Consider the following 22,562-nt stretch of genomic DNA (forward strand, 5'->3'; position numbering starts at 1 on the left):
TATTCAGCCATAAGAAGAAAACAAATCCCACCATTTGCAACAACATGGATGGAGCTAGAGGGTATTATGCTCAGTGAAATAAGCCAGGTGGGAAAAGACAATTACCAAATGATTTCACTCATCTGTGGAGTATAAAAACAAAGCAAAAACTGAAGGAACAAAATAGCAGCAGACTCACAGAACCCAAGAATGGACTAATAGTTACCAAAGGGAAAGGGACTGGGGAGGGTGGGTGGGAAGGGAAGGAGAAGGGGAATAAGGGGCATTATGATTAGCACACATAAGGTGGGGGGCGGGCATGGGGAAGGCAGTATAGTACAGAGAAGACAAGTAGTGACTGTATTGCATCTTACTAGGCTGATGGACAGTGACTGTTATGGGGTATGTGGTGGGGACTTGATAATGAGGGGAATCTAGTAACCATAGTGTTGCTCATGTGATTGTATATTAATGATACCAAAATTAAAGAAAAAGATTGTAAATAAAATAAAAAGCAGGTAAAAATCATCAAGCTTGGGATGTCACAATTCAGGACATATTTTAATGCCAACAGAAATCATCTCAGACATAAAGTGTATTCGCAAAGCCTAAAATAATATGGCTTCATGCACAGCCCCAACAATTATATGTGGGAACATATGGTAGTTACTGCAGAGTCACCAGACTTTACGTAGAGACTAACAACTCTCTAGGACCTCAGTGCTAATCAGAATTTGAAAAAGCAGTGTCAATGAGTATGTATGTAAAATACTAATATATCCTGATCCCCAAGGCAAAAACCCCAAAATTCTGGGGTTCAAGAATTCCAGAGTACTTGCTAATTAACTGGGATATATTAGGATAAGTTAGAAATGCTTGAGTAGTACGTCTAAAATTCTCAGTGGGGTAGCACAACAAAAGGTATTTCTTACTCATACAAAGTCTTTTGCAGATCTGGGAGACTGGGCAGGATTGCTGTTCTCCATGTACTGAAGCCATTTTCCGTACTGCTTAGATTTGATGGTTTCTCCATACCAACGTATGCTCTCACAGTTGCTGTGGCCTAGGAAGAGCATGGAAAATCATGAGTTGGCTTCCTTCATAATTCACATTTCAGTCACATGACTATACCTAAATTCAAGAGGGCATGTGCTCCCCACTAAAAAAGAAGGACTAGAAACCTTGGTGGCAAATATTAGTAATTTCTACTACAGATAAGTAACAGATCTTTAGATTTTACTTGCATTCCTATAGGAAAGATAAAATGTTTTCAGGTATTTTCAAGCATCAGAAACTTTCCCCACCTTCCTCCCACTTGTTCCTTGCTTCAGTATGGTGTGACCAAAGAAAAAAAAAAAAGGAACAAAAAATAGATTTCAAATACATTATTTATTTTCATCCAATCCACATTACTAGTGAAGGATTAAGAGCTTTCTTTTATCTACTATAGGGTTCTTAACCTTGACATTATTGATATTTTGGGTCAAATCATTCTTTGGGATTGTCCTATGTTGCAGAATATTTAGCAGTGTCCCTGGTCTCTACCTACTGGATGCCAATAGCATCGCTCCCACTCCAGTTGTGACCACCAAAAATATCCCCAGACATTATTAAATGTCCCTGGCAGGTAAAATTATTCCTGGTTGACAAATGCTTTTTGATTTGTGTCCTTTGACCACTAGGAAGGGTTCAGATCAACTAACACATGAAATGACTCAGTACTGAGGATGGGTAGAAATAGACCAAAGATAATGCACTTTCTCCAAGATCTACCGCTGAGACTTCAGGCAAGTCTCTGAGCCTCTTTTTACCTGCTCTGTGAAACAGGGAGACTAATGTTACCTGGCTTACAAGCTTATTATAAGAATTAAATGAGACACTTAATAACCCATCTTTTTCTCTCTGTTTTGGGAAACTACCTCTGCATACACACAGTTCCTATCCATACATGGAGTCTATTTCTGGAATTCCTGTTCTGTTCTACTTGTTTCTTTGCATATTCCTGTGAGAGTTCCTCCCTGTGCTGATTAACCACTATTATTCTTAAGCTGTCTGTTATCTACAGGTAACTTGTCTGGGAAACTCAGCCATCAGAAAAGGGGCTGGAAACTGAGAGGTAGAGAAGGGGGCCTGCAGAAGCCCTGCATGAACGTTCAGATAGTTTTCTCACCAGGAAGTCCTCCAAGGTTACTAAAATGGTTTGGAAATTATTTCTTCTTCAGCCCCTGCACCACCTTGTGCCTCACACACAGGTACAGACACCCAATATATGGTTACTGAGGGACTAAGTGGCCCATTTCAGACATATTTCAAACAAGCTTATCAGTACTGGGGTTTCCCCACATCACCTTAGGTTAGAAATTCCAAATTCGGTTGAGATGAGGACAGAAAAGGTATTAATACAGGCAGGACCAGCATCAGCAATAAGTGACAGGTGACAGTCTGACATTAAAAGAGAAATTAAAAGGACAGACAGTAATTAAAAAACAAAAACCACATGCTCTGGAGAGTAAGCAGCCGTACACATCACAATAACCCCTAAGCTGCATTACACTGTCAGTACATAATTGACATCCCTAGTAATGACTCTGACATTTTAAAAAATGCTAATTTCTGTTCAGCATGTTCTATTTTTGAAAATTCAGAGTAGTGTATAAGGCATTTAAGAAAGATTTCCATCACAGCCTTAGAAAATATGTGAGTTGCAATATACCTTAGAGATTACTTAATCTGTTTTCTAGATGAAAGAAGTTAGCCCCAGGAAGGTGAAGTACACTTGCTCAAGGTCAGGAGCCCAGAGAGGCAAAATTGAAACTAAAGCTTCAGTTTGCTGACTCCATGGCAAGGTCTTTTTGACTACAGCACAACTTCAAATATATAAATATAGTTTTGTAATTAATTAAAATTACAAAATTTGAATTTGGCAGCTCAATAAGGGTATGCTTCAATTATATGGAACTTTCCTGCACTGAGTTATTAATCAGTTGGTCCTTACTGAGCCTTTGCATTGCTCAAAAAAAAATTGTTTAAATCTGGTAAGTGTGTCAAAGGAGGAAGAAAGCATGATGCTTAATTCAAGTGACTGAACTTTCTAGAAGGGAAGGGAAGATTTACAGGTAAGAAGCCAGAGTAACGCAATGCAATGCAAATTAGCATGGAGTGTGGCTATGAGTCCGAGTGTATGGAGACTGACTCTGTGTGTCCTAGGAATTGAGAGAGAGGGAACATCAGTGGATGACAAGTGGTCAAGGATGGCACAGGGACTGGATTGGGATAGGTCACCTGAGTTGGAACCACAGGATGAAGACTTTAAAGAAGAAAACAAGGACGTTCTAGATGAGAACATCATTAGAAAACACTAGAAGCAGGTAGATACCTGGATCATATTTTCTAAAGCATTCATTTGAACAGGTTATCAAACAAATATGAATTATTTATGAAGATGGGAGGGTGTTTATAGAAAATATTAAAAATTTAGCCTGCCCTGGAATACCTAAGTTGAAGGGATGGGAGAATGAGGAAAATAGTCCAATTGTTCTAGAATAGCACTGTCTGATAGAAATATGCATGCCACACATATAATTCAAAATTCTCCAGTAACCCCATTTAAAAAAGCAAATAACAGGTTAAATTCATTTCTAACACATATATCTCACTCAGTATTTCCAAAATATTACTATTTCAATAGGTACTCAATATACAAAAGTTATTTTTCAGTTATTTTACATTCTTACACTATCTCTGAAATCTAATGTGCATTTCACACTTATAGCATATCTCAATTTTGATGCTAAATTTATCAGAAATATTTGACCTGCATTTAGATATTGTAAAATTTACAACTGAAAAGATGAACTCCCATACCCAAGTTGTTCTAGACATACTTAAAAGTTTTCCAGTCACTGAATCAAATACCAAAAATCATGTTCTGTTAATATCTGCATCCATAGTGACAAAACTGCTTCAGCTTTTTAATATAAATGCTGATCCATTAAAACTAAGTAAATTAAAAGTTTAATTCCTCAGGCCTACAGGACAAACTTCAAGGTTCAGTCATACATGTAGCTAGTGGCCACGTATCAGGCTGCACAGTTCTAAAGGTAGGTTTTAGGGGTGGGAAGTAGGGTTGCCGGGTGACATAAAGCCCTTGGATAGCAGACTCAAAATGCCTAGGAGACTCTACATATGAGATAGTACACAAAATGGAGTTAATCTATACTACCCGTCAAGACAGAAGACAAAAACAGATTTCTAGAGAGACTAATCTCAACAGAATACAGAAAACAAAGTCAAGCAGACCAAAGGACAGTTTATTGTCATAAATGACGTGAAATAATGAGGACTGGAACTGGAAGTGGGAAGGAGGACCAAGGTGAAATAGATGACAGGAGAGGCTGTTTGCCAGACGTAAGGACTGACATGACTGAAGAATAGATGGGACACAGAAGAAAAGCACCTCCCAGACTTCAGACTGGGTTTTGTTTGCTTGTTTCATGCTTTGGGTTTTTGTTTTGTGTTTGTTTTTTCTCTATTCTCTCTTCTACATTCATTTAACAGGGAAAATTATATTCAACAGTGGTTTTCAGGAGTTCTTGGATTCCTGAGGTAACTCTACAGCTCTTGGGAAGGTAAAGAATGTGTTATGATGGAGAATAAAAGGAGAGGAGAGGAGAGGAAGGGAGGAGAGAGGAAGGGAGGGGTGGAGAGGGGAAGCTATAGATAGACAGACCAAACCATTTGACTGAGATCACCCAGGGATATATGTAGAGGGAGAAGACAGTGGCTACCACAGAGACAATACATTTCTAGGGACAGAGAAGCCTTCAAAGGAATGCTTCCAGTGTGCAATGAACTGAACCAGACAGGTTAGGTGTTTTCTCCATAGCCTCATTCACTCAACCAACATTTATTGAGACAGAGGCCTGGGTGTTCCATTCTAGATATAAACCATGTGCACCACCCTAGAAGAGTGTACTGCAAGGGCTGCAGCCAGGACTGAACCCCAGATGGCCTCTGCCTGGAGCAGGGTCTCTGTCCCACACCACAATTTAGAGTAGGAGCCATGCACACTGTCACTGGTAGGGTTCTGGCCTTCTGGATAGATCAGTCTCAATTGTATTTTGTTCCTTTGAAATTTCATTCACCATTTCTAAAAATGTTCTTCAAGGGAGATCTTACTTTTACTAACAACAGCAAAGTCATTAGATTCTTATTAAAGGGAAAATAAAATGTGGGGCTGTGTAGAGTTGGGATGATGGAGAAATCTTCCTGTTAATAGTAGTAATGGGCTGGAGGCAGTGCAGGGCTTTGGAGAAGGAAGAGGTGTTGGTCTGGTCTGCCATCTATTAGCTGCTGCAATAAGATGGGTATGGAGGCCTAAAGAAACCAAATTATAATGCAAGAAAATCCAGGGGACATTCACTTCAATATGAACTGATGACACATTACATCATTTAACTTTTGAAAGGAATAGTGCTCACATTGAATTAAAATAGAAAGATCTAACTTTGTAACTCCTCTTCGCATAGAAATGTCACAATATTTTTCATTAAGGAGCAAAAGGACTACCATATTTTCACCTGCTCTAACAACGGATTTTAATGGTACCCAGGTGAACAATTGCAATTTTGCATTTGTTAGTTAGGTAACTTCTATTTCCCCTGCTTCATAATTTGAAGGAATGTTTAGTATTCTGGGTTCAAACTGTGAAACACAATAGAGAAAATTACCCATCTTAGAGACATAATTCCTTTTATTGCATAGCTGACTTTTAAAAAAAGACCTTTCAAGGAAGAATTTATTCATTAAACCCAAGCATTTGCATTAAACAATGCTCTCCCTCAATTCAATCCTTATTTCTTTCTTCCCAACTTTTTCACAAAAGGTAGAACTCAGTCTCATTAACTTTACATTTCCGTCAATGACATTCAAGGTTTGGAAATCAGCGAACCATGGAATATGCAATAAGGAAAAGCAGTTACCTGAAGTGTCTTTCTTCCCCTACATCTGACACCTCCTACACCTCATGTGCCAGGTGAAATAGCACCTTTGGAAAAACAGAGTTGGCTCACGGGGACTTCTCTGTGTCCTTACAACATCTCCACTCTTCAGAGAAACCTGCTTACGTTTTTCCAACGCATGAGCACATCTCGTGGTGTCAGCACCGCAGGGAAGTAAGTGCAGCATATGCTCATCTCTGTATCTCCAGGGATTAGCCCCGTTCCTGGTCGAGGAAGCACCCAATAAATATTTGTGTAAGAAATTAGGAATAGATATGTAAATGAACAGGGAAATGACTGAATTATAAGAACTGGATTCAGAGATGAAATTCTTATTAGTTGCAGTAGCTTGAGCAACTCATTCCACCTCTCAGAGCTTCAATTTCCTTATTATAAAAAAGAGAAATGGTGTACTGCCTAGCAGATTTCCCATAGCACTGGAAAGCACTGCATATCATAATATGCATGAGAGCTCTTTACCACTAAATGGTAAAGTACTATGGAAATGTTAGTTATTGTCCGGTGTCTGGATAGACATAAAATCCTAGTCAAGTGTTGGATAGGGACAGGAAATGAATTCCATACATCTGGGAATGGTATCATTGTTGACCCAGATACCAAAACAAAATGTTGTGAAACATCCTTGACACCTCAGTCTCCTTTACTCCTAATACTCAACTGGCATCAGTGTCATCTATTTCATTATCACTGAGGGCAATACAGACATGAACAATTACACATTCAAGCCTCCACCCTTCCTGGTAATGGCAAGTCCACTTCCTCCCTCTATATCACATCTCCCCATAATTGACCATGACATCCAGGGGTTAGCCAATCCAAGTGGTAACATCACGGTGGGAAGGGTGTCTTGGTTTTTCATACAAAACTCCAAATAGAGAATCAATTTGAGAGCTGCTGACCAAGTTCTCACACGATTTTGCTGTTGTAAACAAGCCCTGCACAGTTGACTACCACTGGAAAGCTTGGTCAACACCCATTCCAGGCTGTGAGGAGCGCCACATTATATGCTGTAAGAGCCAGGAAGCTAGATCTGGGGGAGCCTCCAGCATCAGCCACACACTGTGCCCAAACCTGCCCTTGCCATAAACTTCAAAACCCTTGTCTCAGTGGATGTTCAGCAGCCCCTTTCTTCAGTCATTGTATCTACAGGATCTCACTACCTGTCTCTGCTGCTAGCTTTCAGAAGAGGTCTTTCTGGCCTATATTTGCAGGTCTCCCTGACTTTGATCTTGGGAAGCAGGTATGGAGTTCCAGTATCTTTTCCCATTCTAAATAATGGGTGCCTTCTCCTCTTATATTTACTTAACCAGAGGAGAGCAGTAACTTTATAGAACAATGAAGACAGCTTCAGGGACAACACCTGCCATGGATGTTCTGTTCAATATCTGCCTTAGCACGGAGTCTATTACACAAGCAGTCCCGAAGTCCTGCCACTTGAGTGCCAAAATATTTCCAGTTCCACTCGTTTGCCTCGCCACTACCTTGCTCAGGCCAGTCTTTGACCTTGATCATTGTGGCATCTTCCCAATGCTGCCTGCTTTGTATCGCTCCACTCTAACCCAATCTGCTCTCCAAACATAGCCAGAGTACTCTTCCCAAACACAAATCACATCATGTCACCACCATGTATAAAACAAGTCAGATGTTTCCCATTGTCCCATTGTCCTCTTGGTGAACCCCTTCATCTGATTTTGCAAGACCTTCATGATCCAGCCCCTACTTGCTTCGCCAGCTTTATACGTCATCTTCCCTGCCTTCACCCTACTCGCCAGTCCCTTTCCTTCTTTTGTTCTCCTATCCTGATTGATTTTCACTTTCTGGCAATACTGATGTCATACTCTCTCTCTCCTCCCTCCCACTCTCTGTTTCATCTCTTACTTCGCAGCCTTTCCATTCTCACTCCGCAGCCTAAAATAATCTTCCCTCCATTCTGTGCTGGTATGCTTCCTACTTCTCCTTTATGTTACAATTTTAAGCCACTTCACTGAAAAAATCTTTGCTGATCCCCAGAAACTAGGTTAGAGTTATGTCTTATATGCTCCCACAATTACTGAACTGACTTTATTGTATTGTAACATCCATCATGTTGTTACTGTAATTATCCATTTTCTTTGTTCTTTCTGTTTTTGTTTCCCAGTTAGAAGCTTACTGAGGGCAAGGACTTTATAAAAGTTTAGTCCATAGGAGGTACAGAATAAAAATGTGTCACATAAATTAATAGAACCTAATAAAATTTAATACCAAAAGTGACTTAAGTATTAAATGCAGAGCAATGGTAATAAATGGCCTTTGTTAGGGTACGAATCCAATTAGACCTAGATTATACCTTCTTATGTTTAAATCTAAAAAAGAACTGCACACGATAGATGGCAATCTCACTGGTATAGATCTTTGTATGAAAATGTTATTTTTATTACTAAAATGCATTTTATTATAGTTATATAAGATGTTAACATAAGGAAATTTGGGGGAATAGTATACAAGAACTCCATACTATTTTTGCAACCCTTCAGAAGTCTAAAATGATCTCAAATTTAAGAGGTTTTTAAGCTGCCTTTTTGTATGCATTCTGTCCTTGTTAGCTATGTAACCCTCTTCAAAAAAGGAAGTCCACAAATATGTCAAGCCAAAAGAGAGGAGAATCTGAATATTGTCTGAAATCAATATTGATCAAGGATTTCAGATATATTTTCAGAGCACCTAAAATTTGTGTTCTTTGCATTACTGAAAATATAATGAATTTGGTATATTGCAACTTTCTTTTATTACTGTAAAGATAAAAGAAAATATAAAAAATTAAGATATTTTTACCATAAAAGCAGGTTTGATTCTGAAAATTGCATAATGCCTATAATGGCTAAAGTATTATTTTTAGGTAAGAAACTGCCACATCAATTTAGTTGAAAGACACTACAGTTGTACCACATTTCAGTAATAGACCTCAGGTCTCACAGAAAACTCTTAAGAGAGAGAGAAAAGAAAATCATATGAAAAGTAAAGCCCTATGCTGAGGGTACAAGCTTCATAAAAGCCAGTAGAAAAAGCATCTATGTAATTTCATGTTTTCATTATATTTTAAAATGTCCAGTTGACCCTTGAAGTACATGGGTTTGAACTGAATGGGTCCAGTGACATGTCGATTTTTTTCAATAAAAATATTGGAAAAATTTTTGATAATTTGTGACAATTTGAAAAAACAGTTTCTTTTCTCTAGCTTACTTATTGTAAGAATATAATATAGGTAACATGAAAAGTATGTGCTAATTAGCAATTAATGTTATCGGTAAGGCTACCAGTCAACAGTAGGCTATTAGTAGTTAAGATTTTGGAGAGTCAAAAGTTATACATATATTTTCAACTGTGTGGGGTGTTGGTGCCCCTAGTCCTCGTGTTGTTCAAGGGTCAAATATGTACAGGCAATGCTGCCCTCTAACAAATTAACCCTTCATCATATAGCTGATAGTTATGACATGTGACATGACAGAACATAATATAGAATAAGGCAAAACATTTAATAAAACTTATGATATTTATAAACTAGTTATTTAAACAAATGATTATTTCAGTTCTTTTTTAGTCTGCTGCAAATTCATAAAGTCACATAATCAGGCCATGTTAAACTAATGTAAAGTGATACTGAATGGAGCTTTTCTTATTGTCTGGGGGTCCCATGGAGCCCCCAGAGCTGAGGGCAATGGGTGTCAAGTACCTAATCATTCTAAAGTCAGATGATGTCTTAGTCACCAGAGTGATTGATTCAGTGACCAACACCTACCTCCAACTTATTTAGGGTAAACCCAGAGAGACTTACTAAAAAAATTAGAAGCAAGCTGATTTCTCAAAGTGAGAAGAAATGAAAACATCCTGGCATTTTTCTTCTCTTCCTCATGGGGACATTCTCTCCTCCTTCAAAGGGGCTTAAGGGGACAGCAAGAAACTCCTCTGGGGAGATGGGAGGATAGGATGAGGTAAGACGGAAAGGGACTGGTGAGTGGGGTGAAGGCAGGGAAGATGACGTATAAAGCTGGAGAAGTAAGTAGGGGCTGGATCATGAAGGTCTTGCAAAATCAGATGAAGGGGTTCACCAAGAGGACAATGGGACAATGGGAAACATCTGACTTGTTTTATACATGGTGGTGACATGATGTGATTTGTGTTTGGGAAGAGTACTCTGGCTATGTTTGGAGAGCGGATTGGGTTAGAGTGGAGCGATACAAAGCAGGGTACATAGGGAAGATGCCACAATGATCAAGGTCAAAGACTGGCCTGAGCAAGGTAGTGGCGAGGCAAACGAGTGGAACTGGAAATATTTTGGCACTCAAGTGGCAGGACTTCGGGACTGCTTGTGTAATAGACTGCCTGCTAAGGCAGACATTGAACAGAACATCCATGGCAGGTGTTGTCCCTGAAGCTGTCTTCATTGTTCTATAAAGTTACTGCTCTCCTTTGGTTAAGTAAATATAAGAGGAGAAGGCACCCATTATTTAGAATGGGAAAAGATACTGGAACTCCATACCTGCTTCCCTGGATTCAAAGGATAGGAGTTAAAGGGGCATTACAGAAGTCATCTCTCACCCTGGTCATGGAGTACAGCAGTGCCAAGGCCTCCACAAGAACCTCCAAGAAGCCCATGCAAACCAGCCTTGAGTAAGAGAGTCTGCAGTTGGGCACCTGCTGCTGTGACAGAGGCACCGACAGCTAGATGGTGCCAGGACCACTGGGAGGGATTGCTTTTTGCCTCTAGTCTCCATGCCATGAGCCAGCCAGGAGAGCAGAGCAAGTGAAGGTCCAGAATAGAGTCTAGTCCCCTTCCCTCATTACTGGTCTGCACAGCTGTGGGCCAGGGCTGAACTGAGAAGAGGGAGTTTGGAATTGAATGAGATATTAGTTTTTAAGTTACATTTTAAGACATAACTATATTCATCCTGTTCAAAAAACTGAACACTATAAAAAGATCATCAGTGAAAAATCTCACTCCCACCTCTGTGTTTCCATCACCTAATTCTCCATAACAGGTAATTACTTTAATTGGTTTCTGAATTATGGCTACTATAACAAATTACCACAAGCGTGGTAGCTTAAAACAACAGGAATTTATTCTCTCAAACTCCTACTAGAGGCCAGAAATCTTAACTCAGTGTCACTGAGAAGACATCAAGGTGTCAGCAGGGTCACACTCATGGCACAGGCTCTAGGAGAGACTCTATTTCTTGCCTCTTCCTGCTTCTGGTGACTGCTGACATCCCCTGACTTGTGGCTGCATCGCTCCATTCTCTGTCTTCACGGTCACATTGCTATCTTCTCTTCTGTGTGTGCAATCACACTCTGCCTCTCTATTATAAGGATACTTGTGAAAGCATTTACAACCCATCTGCATAATCCAGAATAATCTCCTTAATTTAATCACATCTTTTGCCAGAAAAGTAACAGACCCAGATTCCAGAGATTATCAAGTGGGTATATCCTTAGGGGGCAATATTTAGCCAGTTTCTTATGCATCTCTCCAGGTATAAGCAAGTAAACGAAAATATACTCACAGTTTTTCACTTTCTGACTCAAAGGATAATTTATCATTTGCTGTTCTGTACCTTGCTTTACTGATTGAACAATATATGTTGAGATCTTTCCACATCACTGCATAAAGCACATCCTCCATTTTTGCATGTGCACGGAACACCACTAAATGAATATATGCAATTTACTTAACCAGCTCCTTTCCATTTTCTTTTTTTTTTGGCACTACAAACAATGGCAAAGTAAACAACTTTACGTGCACACATATACACATATGCATGCATACATGTTTGTAAATATACTTTAGGATAAATTCCTAGAAATAGGATTTGTCAAAGGCATATGTGTAATTTTGTGTAGATATTGCCAAATTGCCTGCTTTGGGAATATATCCATTTGCACTCCCACCCATAAAGTAGGAGTGCTGGTTTCTCCATGTCCTTAATGGCAGAAGGTATTATCAAAGAGCGTTTGGATTTGTGCCAATCCAATCGATGAAAAATGTTATCTCAGTGAATTGCTTGTTTATTTGTAAACATGATTTTTAAGAGTTGCAGAATATTCCATTATATGAATGAAACAAATTCTATAACCATTTTTCCTATTAGACATTTCATTTTTTGTTACAAATAGCGCAGTGATCATCCCTGGGCATATATCTTTTTCCATATAGTGGACTGCTTCCTTAGAATAAATTTCTATCAGTGTGCATGCTGAAAGAGTTTGAATATCTAAGGTCCTTGATATATACTGTAAAATGGCTTTGTAGAAAAGTTTTACCTGTTCCAGTTTCACTAGTAGCATACGAGGGTCAGACAGCAGAGACTTACCTGCAATGATTTACAGGAATTGTTTACAAGTAAGCAATTATAAGTCTATCGCATTCCTGGACCCAATTTGAACATGTGGGAGTGGGGGCTTCCCCACACCTCCAACAAGTAATTCTTTGGACACAAACTGAGTGTCTACAACTCAATTCTGATTCCTATCTATGTGGTAATAGCCTCAGATCCAACAGGTCAAGGGCTCCATCCAACAAGACTGTTGACTTCACACACCAGTCACAAGCCCAGGTTGTTACTTAATGCTTCTGACCAACTGGGTATAAAGAAGAAGCTCTCCTGACCAACTCCATGGGTTCAATTAATTTGCTAAAGCAGCTCACAGAACTCAAGAAATCTGCTTCCTCTCTAGAATACTTACTATCAAAGGATACAACTCAGGAACAGCCAGCGGGAGGAGATTCAAAGGGCAAGGTATGTGGAAAGGAGCAGTTTCCATGCCCTCTCCAGGACAGGGCCTCTTCCCAAATCTCCACATCTCCACCAAGCCAGGAGCTCTCCGAACCCAGTCCTTTTGGGTTTTTATAGAGGCTTCGTTACATAGGTGGGATTGAGTAAATCATTGTACTCTATGAACTCAATCTCCAGCCCCTCTTCCCTTCCCTGAGGTCAGTGGGTGGGACTGAAAGTTCCACAGGTGCTTTCCAGAAGCCACCTCATTAACATAACAAAAGACCCTTTTCCCACTCTCTTCACAGGAAATTCCAAGGGTTTTAGGAGCTCTGTGACAAAAATGAGGACAAAGACCAAATATATATATATATTTCTAATTATGTATCACAAGTGGTTTTAACTCAGAGATAATATTAATAACAGTAATAACATTAAAATAATAATGCAGATGCTTATTGGTAGTTTATTATGTGCCAGGTGATTTCCTAAACATTTTATGTACATTGTGTCATTTATCATCCCCATTTACAGCTGAAACTGAGTCCAACATCTGGCCAAAATGTTATGTGGGATTTTTCAGGCCCACCCAGAAGCAATTACAAAGGCTTTACCTGGCGGCCTCATGGGGGAAAGGAGAGCTGCCCTGGAACACCAGACAGTGCACAAGCAAGCCAAGGCAACTCTCTGAAGGGTCCCCCTGCTCAGCTGTACTCTCAATGCAGAGCTGCGTTCCTAGCCCAGACGACTTCATTCAGAGGCCTCCTTATCTGGAGCCTTCCTCAGGTGCCTCAGTGGAAACCTCTTTATTGGGGGGGGCCAAGAGGGGAGAAGTGGACAGCCTTAAAGACACTTTTCTCCAAAATGACTCAGTCCTTTTCCATTCCTAGTCTTTCCCCTTTCCTTGCCCATGGCTCTCAGGTCCATAAAACTATAGGAGTCTCTTGTTTGGCACTCCCTCAGGAGGGAGGTGATCCCCAAATCTGTGCTGATTCACCTGATTCTCAACCAATGCACCCTTGCATAGTGGCAAATGGAAGAGTGGGAGCCTGTGTTCACCATCTTGCTTATATATCACAGGTGAGTATATGCTTGAATGCTTTATTTTGGCTTGTTTAATCAGCTACTCTGACACTTGGCAGCTCAGCTCTCTCCAATTCAGCTAAGCTCTGAAAGTAGGCTAGTTACTGTTCTAACTGGTGGATCCCAGATTTGAACCTGGATCATGATTTTTTAATTTTTTAATTTAATTTCTATTTTTACTTTTTGCAGAACCTCCATATTGTCTTCCATAGTGGCTCTACCAATTTACATTCCCACAACAGTGAACAAGGTTCTATTTGCACATCTTTACCAACAGTTTATCTCTTGTTTTTTTAATAATAGCCATCTTAAAAGGTGTGAGGTGAAAACTTCAACAAAGATCCTGGCGCTGTTGCAGTTGTAGCTGCATTCATCCCACCAGTTCCTGGACTTGCCATTGGAATGAAGAAGGAGATATCTAAGCTGGCCTGTGCATACAGTAAAACAACAAATTTGACTGGATCTATACTGTCGGAACTCAACCAAGAATTAGGAGAAGTGCAAGTTGCGGTGCTCTAAAATCGTGCGACTACAGACTATCTACTGTTAAAAGAACATATGGGATGTGAACAGTTCCCAGGAATGTGTTGTTTTAATTTGTCTGATTTTTCTCAAACTATTCAAATTCAGTTAGACAATATCCATCATATCATTGATAAGTTTTCACAAATGCCTAGGGTACCTAACTGGTTTTCTTGGCTTCACTGGAGATGGCTGGTAATTGTAGGTCTGCTTTTGTTATGTAACTGTATTCCTATTATGTTAATGTGTGTACGCAATTTAATTAGTAGTTTAAACAAGAAGATATGTCAAAGAAACAATCAATCTTCCCATGTTTTCTTCCGTCTGCTACTTCTATAGCTTTTCTTCTTCCTTCCTAATTACAACCCTTTAGTAGAATTCGTGCCTCATATTGAAAATTACCGAGTATCATAATTCTTCCAAGTGGTAAAGATACCTCAAGACAAATGCTGGGCATAGAAGCCACAGGGCATAAATATGCAAAGAAGTAAAAAGCTAACCTTTTCAAAGAATATTGCTTCTCTCTCACCAACTTTACATTTCCCTGTATGGCCCCAGAAGATGACTGGTTAGCCAGAGACGGGTAAGATTCCTCAAGGGAGGAACAACCTAAGACAGGCACAGTCGCAGGGGGGCCATCAGGTGAGAAATTGGGGATCAACAGAGGTGAGGCTTAGAACCTACCCCACCCTCTGTTTTGAGAGAAATCTGCATCCGTGGATGTTTTGTTGCCCTTGTCTAGCTTGGATTAATACTTAGTCTATAGGCACAGACCTGATCATCTACATTTGCCCTCTTACAGCACTAAATTGTTTTCTACCTTTATCTTGCATCTACCTACCACTTCAGCATTTTATTTAAAAAATAATAATAATAATAATAAGGGAGAAATGTGGGATTCACATATAAATCAAGTATAAAAATCAAATGAAGAATCATATCTGACTTGATTGTTTATAGTTCATGATGCGTAATCAAAACCGAAAGTTTCTGTGATATGACTGCCCTTGCACTGTTCACCATGTAAGAACGTATTCACTATGTAAGAACTTGTTCACCATGTAAGAACTTGTTTGTTATGCTTCAGAAGATTGGAGACTGTTGAGAATTAGGCTTGGGGTTGATTAATGATTGTGCATTGAGTCCCCTATACAGAATTTTATTGTTGTTAACAACCATTTGATCAATAAATATGAGAGATGCCCTGTCAAAAAAAAAAGGTGTGAGGTGATATCTCATTGTGGTTTTGATTAGCATTTCCCTGATGGTGAGGGATGTCGAACACCTTTTCATGTCTTTTGCCTTTTGTATGTCTTCTTTGGAAAAATATCTATTCAGATCCTTTCTTCATTTTTAATTGGATAATTTTCTTGCTGTTGAGTTGTATGAGTTTCTTATAATTTTGGATATTAACATCTTATCAGATACATGGTTTGCAAACATTTTCTCCCCTTCTGTAGATTACCATTTTATTTTGTTGATGGTTTCTTTTCCTGTACAGCTTTTTGGTTTGATATAGTCCCACTTGTTTATTTTTGCTCTTGTTGCCATTGCTTTTGGTGTCAATTTCAAAAAGAATCATTGCTAAGACCAATGTCAAGAAACTCTTCCCTGTTTTCTTCTAGGAGATTCAGTTTCAAATCTTACATATAACTCTTTGAGTTGGTTTTTGTATATTGTTTAAAATAAGTGACCAATTTCATTCTTTTGCATGTGGTTATCCAGTTTTCCCAGCACCATTTATTGAAAACTTATGTTTTCCCCATTGTATGTGCTTGGCATCTTTGTTGCGAATGTGTTTTTATGCCAGTACCATATGGTTTTGATTGCTATAGCTTTGTAATATAGTTTGAAGTCAGAGGTATGATCAGCCTTCTGCTTTGTTCTTCTTTCTCAAAATAGCTTTGGCTATTTGGGGTGTTTTGTGGTTTCATACAACTTTTAGGATTGTTTTTTCTATCTCTGTGAAAAAAGCCCTTAGAATTTTGGTAGGGATTACACTGAATCTGTAGATTGCTTTGGTTAGAACAGGCATTTAACAATACTAATTCTTCCAGTTTATGAAACTGGTATCTTTCCATTTATTTGTGACTTTGATTTCTTTCAAAAATGTTTTATAGTTTTCAGTGTACAGATTTTTCACCTCCTTGGTTAAATTTATTCCAAAGTATTTTATTCTTTCGTTGCTATTATAAATTGTTTTCTTAATGTCTTTTTCTGATAGTTCATTGCTAGGGTATAGAAAAACAACTGATTTTTGTATGTTGATTTTGTATCCTGTAACTTCACTGAATTCATTCATTAGTTTTAGCAGTTTTTTTCCTTCTGGTAGTCTTTAGTATTTTCTATATATAAGATGTATTACTGCAAACAGGAGTAATTTGACTTTTTCCTTTCCTATTTGTGTGCTTTTTCCTTTTCTTACTTAATTGCTCTGGCTAGGACTTGAAATATTATGTTGAATAGGAGTGGTGAAACTAGGAACTCTTGTATTTTTTCTGACCTTGGAGGGAAAGTTTTCAACATTTCATTGCTGAGTATATTAGCTGTGGGTCTTTCATATAGTGTCTTTATTATGTTGAAGTAATTTACTTCTATTCTACTTTGTTTTTATCATGACAGGGTGTAGAATTTTGTCAAATGTTTTTTCTGCATGCTTTGCGATGATGATGTGATTTTTGTCTATCATCCTATTAATGTGGCATATCACATTAATTAATATGTTGAACTATCCTTGCATCCCAGGGATAAATCCCATGGTCATGGTGTTTGATCCTTTAATGTGCTGTTAATTTCAGTTTGCTGGTATTTTCCTGAGTATTTTTGAACTTACATTCATCAAGTACATTGGTCTAGTTTTGTTTTCTTGTGGTATCTTTGTCTGGCTTTGGTGTCAGGAAAATGTTAGCCTCATAAAATAAGCTTGGAAGTATTTCCTTCTCTGGTTTTTTTTTTGGAAGAGATTGAGGAAATTGGTGTTAATCCTTTAAATGTTTGGTAGAATTCACCCATGAAACTGTCTGGTTCTGGACTTTCCTTTGTTGGGAGGTTTTTTGGTTACTGATTCAATCTTCATCCTAGTTATAGGTCTGTTCCAGCTTTCTATATCTTCCTGATTTGGTCTTGGCAAGTTGTATATGTCTAAGAACTTATCCATTTCTTCTAGGCTATCTAGTTTGTTGGCATATAAGTGTTTATAGTTATCTCTTATGATCCTTTTTATTTCTGTGGCATCAGCTTTAATGTCTCCTTTTTCATTTATCATTTTACTTGAGTATGCTTTTTTCCCCTCAATCTAGCTAAAGGTTTGTCAATTTTATCTTCTCAAAAACCCAACTCTTAGTTTCATTGTTCTTTTCTATTGTCTTTCTAGTCTCTATTTTATTTGCTTCTCTTTGTTATTTCCTTCCTTCTTTTAACTTTGGACTTAGATTGTTCTTGTTTTTCTAGTTCCTTGAGGTGTCTTATTCAGGCAGTGGTTTTCCACAACATTGACAACTGCATGATCCTTTGCAGTGAGAGCTACAGGGTGTCCATGGTGGCTGAATGGGTTTCGGGGTTCTTAATGGGGCTCCCAGGTCCAGAGGTGAGGGATCAGGGCTGGTGGTAATTATGGCCAGAACTGGTGGTTTTCACACTCAGATGTGGGCACTGGTTGTTCTTCTGGTGGCAGGAGCCAGCTGCAGGCATGCATGCAGTGATGGGGGCCAAGGCCAATGTCAGAGGCCAGGATGAACTGTAGATATGAGTTTCTGTAGGGCCCCCGGCTGTTTAGTGTGTCCTTGTATGGCTGCTGGAGCTAGCCAAAGGTACATGAATAGCGGTGGGATCCAGTGAAAGGAAATGGGGCCATTGTGTATAGGTGTACATATTCAGTGGCTAGCTGTGGGCACATGTGGTGTTATAGGCTTGGAACAGGAGTCAGATGCCCAGTTCCAAGTGCCCAAGCAGCTGTGGGGCCTGGGCTTTTCATGTGAACTCATGCAGCTATTATAGCTAGCCCCAGATACACACCATTAGTGGGGATCAATGATGGGAGTTGGGGTCAGCAGCATACAGGTGTGCAGCTGCAAGCCACTAGCTCATGTGGTGATGCAAGCCTTTGATGGGTCAGGACTAGCTCCTGGTGCACAAGCAGCTGTGGGAAGCCTTTGCTAAGGATATGCACTCATATGGCTGCAGGGCCACTGTGTTGCTGAAGCTTTTTAAGTGGATTCCTGAGCTCTCCCAGAACTATTTTTGTTTGTAGAGAGCTAACTGTTGTTGGGGAAGAGAGGCTTGGGTCTCTTCCTCCACTATCTTGGAGATGTTACTAACCTGTTGTCACACATTTAAATCCTACAATTTACACTCAAGACATGACAATTATTGTTGTGTACAATATTTATTCATATATATTTACTCAATATGTATCTTTTCATATTTCTCCACTTCTTCCTGCATTTTGATGTTTCCAAACAGTAGCATTTTGTTCTTGTCTAAAAAACCCCTTCTAATATTTCTTTTAGAGCAAGCCTACTGGCAATGAATTCCCAATGTCATTATTTTTATTTTTGAAGCATATTTTTGCTACACATAGAATTCTAGGCTCAGTTATTTTTTTATAAGCAATTTAAAGATGAAATTCCTTTCCTTTCTGGTTTCAATTGTTTCTGATAAGACACTGGCTGTCAGTAATACTGTTGCTCTTCTCTAACCACTTCTAAGATTTTCTAATTGAAAATCATTTCTAGATAGGCTAAGGGGCAAAACTGTATGACTGGTATATGGGTCAATAGAAAATATTCAAACTCAAGCAGAGAGGGAAAAGGTGGAAAAAAGATTAGCATATAAAAGACATGTGGAACATTCAAATGGTTTAACATTCATGTAATTGAAATACTGAAGGAAAAGGAGAAAGAGAATGAGGCAAAAGCAATATGTGGAGAGGCAGTTGAGAATTTGTTCAAAGCAGACATCAATCCAGAGATTCAAGAAGTTAAGAAAATTCCAAGTAGGAAAAAAATAGGAAGTCACACTTATGCGCATATTGGGAAAACAGCTGGTAAACATCCACTCCGTTATGACCTCATCTCAACTGATCACATCTATAATGTCTATTTCCAAAGTCACATTGTGAGGTAGTAGGGATTAGGAACTCAACATCTTTTTGGGGGGACACAAGTAAACCCATAACAAAATGCTTACATAAAAACATTTAAGTACTAGTAAACAGTAATGGTGAAAAGTCTCCCTTTCATAACCCAGGAGCAAACCAATCAACACAGGGCATTCAAATGGTCAAAGGCAATTTTAGGACTGAATGTGTGTCTGAATGGGAACAGTAGGATATGAAGGGAGATTTTGCTTTGGAAAAGGTTCCTCACTCTTCAGTATGCTTTCTCCTTCTGGATGGAGTGGTGTACAGACATGTACTCTAGAAGTGTCACAGCCCTTCTGTAGCATGCGAGGAGCCAACTTTAGAATGAAACTGAGAACATCCTTGATACCTTTCTGAGCTGCTTAATGAAATGACTCGAGCTTGTACACCTCCCACTGGTTATCGTAACTATATGCACCTCCCTCACTTGGAAATTTGTTTTGAATTGGGTGTACTTTCAGTATAAATCCTAATGGATAAAGGATGTCATTAGGCATTGTACAATCATCATCTTTCCATTGTTTCAGTGTTCAGAGTAATTTTTCATTGTTAAGAATAAAAGAAAAGATAGCCTTCCATGATGATTACAGACATAAGGCATGGAAGATAACCTAAACTGGAAAATATCGAAAAAGAAAGTAAGATGAAGCTCATGTGTCCTTTGGTTTTCCTTTCATCACCAAAGATACTGGGACACAAATAATGCAGGGCAATACTTTCATGCACAATTTGTATCAGTGAAAGCAAAATGCCAGCAGAGATGGATTACCTTGTATTATCCATTCAGAAAACACACCACACTGTGAGACTTTACGGAATGACAAGACTGTATTTTAAAACTTTCCCTGTTGGTCTTTCTGAACACAAAAGCCTTGACATTGACAATACCATAGGATTGCTTATCACCTTGACTCTCAGAGTGTGATCCATGAACAAGCAGCATCAATATAACCTGTGCCCTTGTTACACATGCAGTCTTAGGCCCCACCCTAGACTGCTGAATTAGAACCTACAGCTGAACAAGATCCCCAAGTGATATGTATGTACAATAAAATTTGAAAAACAATGGCATAGTACATTGTCAGTAGAAAGATGTTACCGCCAAAAAGAAATCTGTGAAGCCATGTCCCCTGAAAATGATCAAGTTGATTTGCTGCCTGTTGTAAAGCAGTGGCTTTCAACCCTGGCTGAACTTCAGAATCACCTGGGGAGCTTTAAAACTGATGCCAAGTCCCAAGTCAGAACCTTGAGCAATTGGATCATAATCTTTGGGTTGGGGCTTAGGATAAGCAAGTATCTTTAACAAGTCCTCAAGTGATTTTTATGTACAACCAAGGCTGAGAATTATTAATGTAGAGCAAGGGCTAGGGAGAGAGGGGAGAATTAATGTTTAATGGGTACAGTTTCAGTCTTGCAAGATAAAAAAGTTGTAGAGATCTGATGCACAAAAATACAGTATACTTAACACTACTGAACTGTACACTTTATTAAGATGGCAAATTTAATGTTGTGTGTTTAATATAAATTCATAAAATAATTCAGATAATTTAAATTATTTGCTTTAACATACATGGATGGATGACATTTTAATTTTTAGAATAAATTTTCTTTCTAAAAGGGTTCTGAATATAATCAATTTAGGAATTCACCAATATAATAAAACCAGTGTTCAATCAATAAATATTTCAAAATCCATTGATTTAAATAGTTTGGATCCCTTTTTACTGTCCCAAGTGCTCTGGTTTGAACTTCTGTCTTTGTGTATACATTTCTTTCTGGGCCTTTCTTCATGGGGCAGCAACAGGTCTGGCGGTGATCCCTGAATCATTAGGCAAAATCCCGTGTATATATATATATATATATATATATATATATATATATATATATTACCTATCCTTGACTACTTCTCTCTGTTTTTTTTTTTTATTTTTTATATTTATTTTTTTTATAAAGGTATGATAGATATACACTCTTATGAAGGTTTCACATGAAAAAACAATGTGGTTACTACATTTACCCTTATTATCAAGTCCCCACCCATACCCCAATGCAGCCACTGTCCATCAGTGTAGGAAGATGCCACAGATCCACTATGTGCCTTCTCTGTGCTACACTGTTCTCCCCATGATCCTCCACACCATGTGTACTAAACATAATATCTATCAATCCCCTTCTCCCTCCCTCCCCACCCACCCTCCCACACCCGTCCCCTTTGGTAACCATTAGTTCATTCTTGGAGTCTCTGAGTCTGCTGCTATTTTGTTCCTTCAGTTTTGCTTCATTGTTATACTCCACAAATGAGGGAAATTATTTGGCATTTGTCTTTCACCGCCTGGCTTATTTCACTGAGCATAATGTCCTCCAGCTCCATCCATGTTGTTGCAAATAGTAGGATTTGTTTCTTTCTTATGGATGAATAGCATTCCATTGTGTATATGTACCACATCTTCTTTATCCATTCATCTACTGATGGACACTTAGGTTGTTTCCATATCTTGGCTATTACAAATAGGGCTGCAATAAACATAGGGGTGCATTTGTCTTTTGGAATCTGAGAAGTTGTATTCTTTGGGTAAATTCCAAGGAGTGGGATTCCCGGGTCAAATGGTATTTCAATTTTTAGTTTTTTGAGGAACCTCCACATTGCTTTCCACAATGGTTGAACTAGCTTACATTCCCACCAGCAGTGTAGGAAGGTTCCCCTTTCTCCGCATCCTCGCCAGCATTTGTTGTTCTTAGTCTTTTCGATGCTGGCCATCCTTACTGGTGAGAGGTGATATCTCATTGTGGTTTTAATTTGCATTTCCCTGATGATTAGTGATGTGGAGCATCTTTTCATGTGTCTGTTGGCCATTTGAATTTCTTCTTTGGAGAACTGTCTCTTCATATCCTCTGCCCATTTGTTAAACGGGTTATTTGCTTTTTGTATGTTGAGGTGTGTAAGTTCTTTATATATTTTGGATGTTAACCCATTGTCAGATATGTCATTTACAAATATATTCTCCCATACTGCAGGATGCCTTTTTGTTATATAGATGATGTGCTTGGCCGAACAGAAACTTTTTAGTTTGA

At 38.8% G+C, this 22,562-nt stretch overlaps 1 protein-coding gene across 5 annotated transcripts in view; it reads right to left on the bottom strand.

Annotated features, from left to right (window-relative positions):
• Positions 1–22,562, bottom strand: part of FANCB (FA complementation group B) — a 359,567-nt gene that overhangs the window by 307,503 nt on the left and 29,502 nt on the right. For 4 of the 5 annotated variants that reach the window (XM_057495750.1, XM_057495748.1, XM_057495747.1 and 1 more), the window contains exon 10: positions 912–1,042. In XM_057495750.1, the coding sequence (XP_057351733.1) occupies positions 912–1,042 (131 nt within the window). Of the gene's footprint in view, positions 1–911; positions 1,043–1,211; positions 1,796–22,562 lie in introns of those variants that run through there. The other variant, XM_057495751.1, reaches the window with a different exon arrangement.

Source organism: Manis pentadactyla, chromosome X (genome assembly GCF_030020395.1).
Source record: "Manis pentadactyla isolate mManPen7 chromosome X, mManPen7.hap1, whole genome shotgun sequence".
In the NCBI taxonomy this organism is placed as follows: Eukaryota; Metazoa; Chordata; class Mammalia; order Pholidota; family Manidae; genus Manis; species Manis pentadactyla.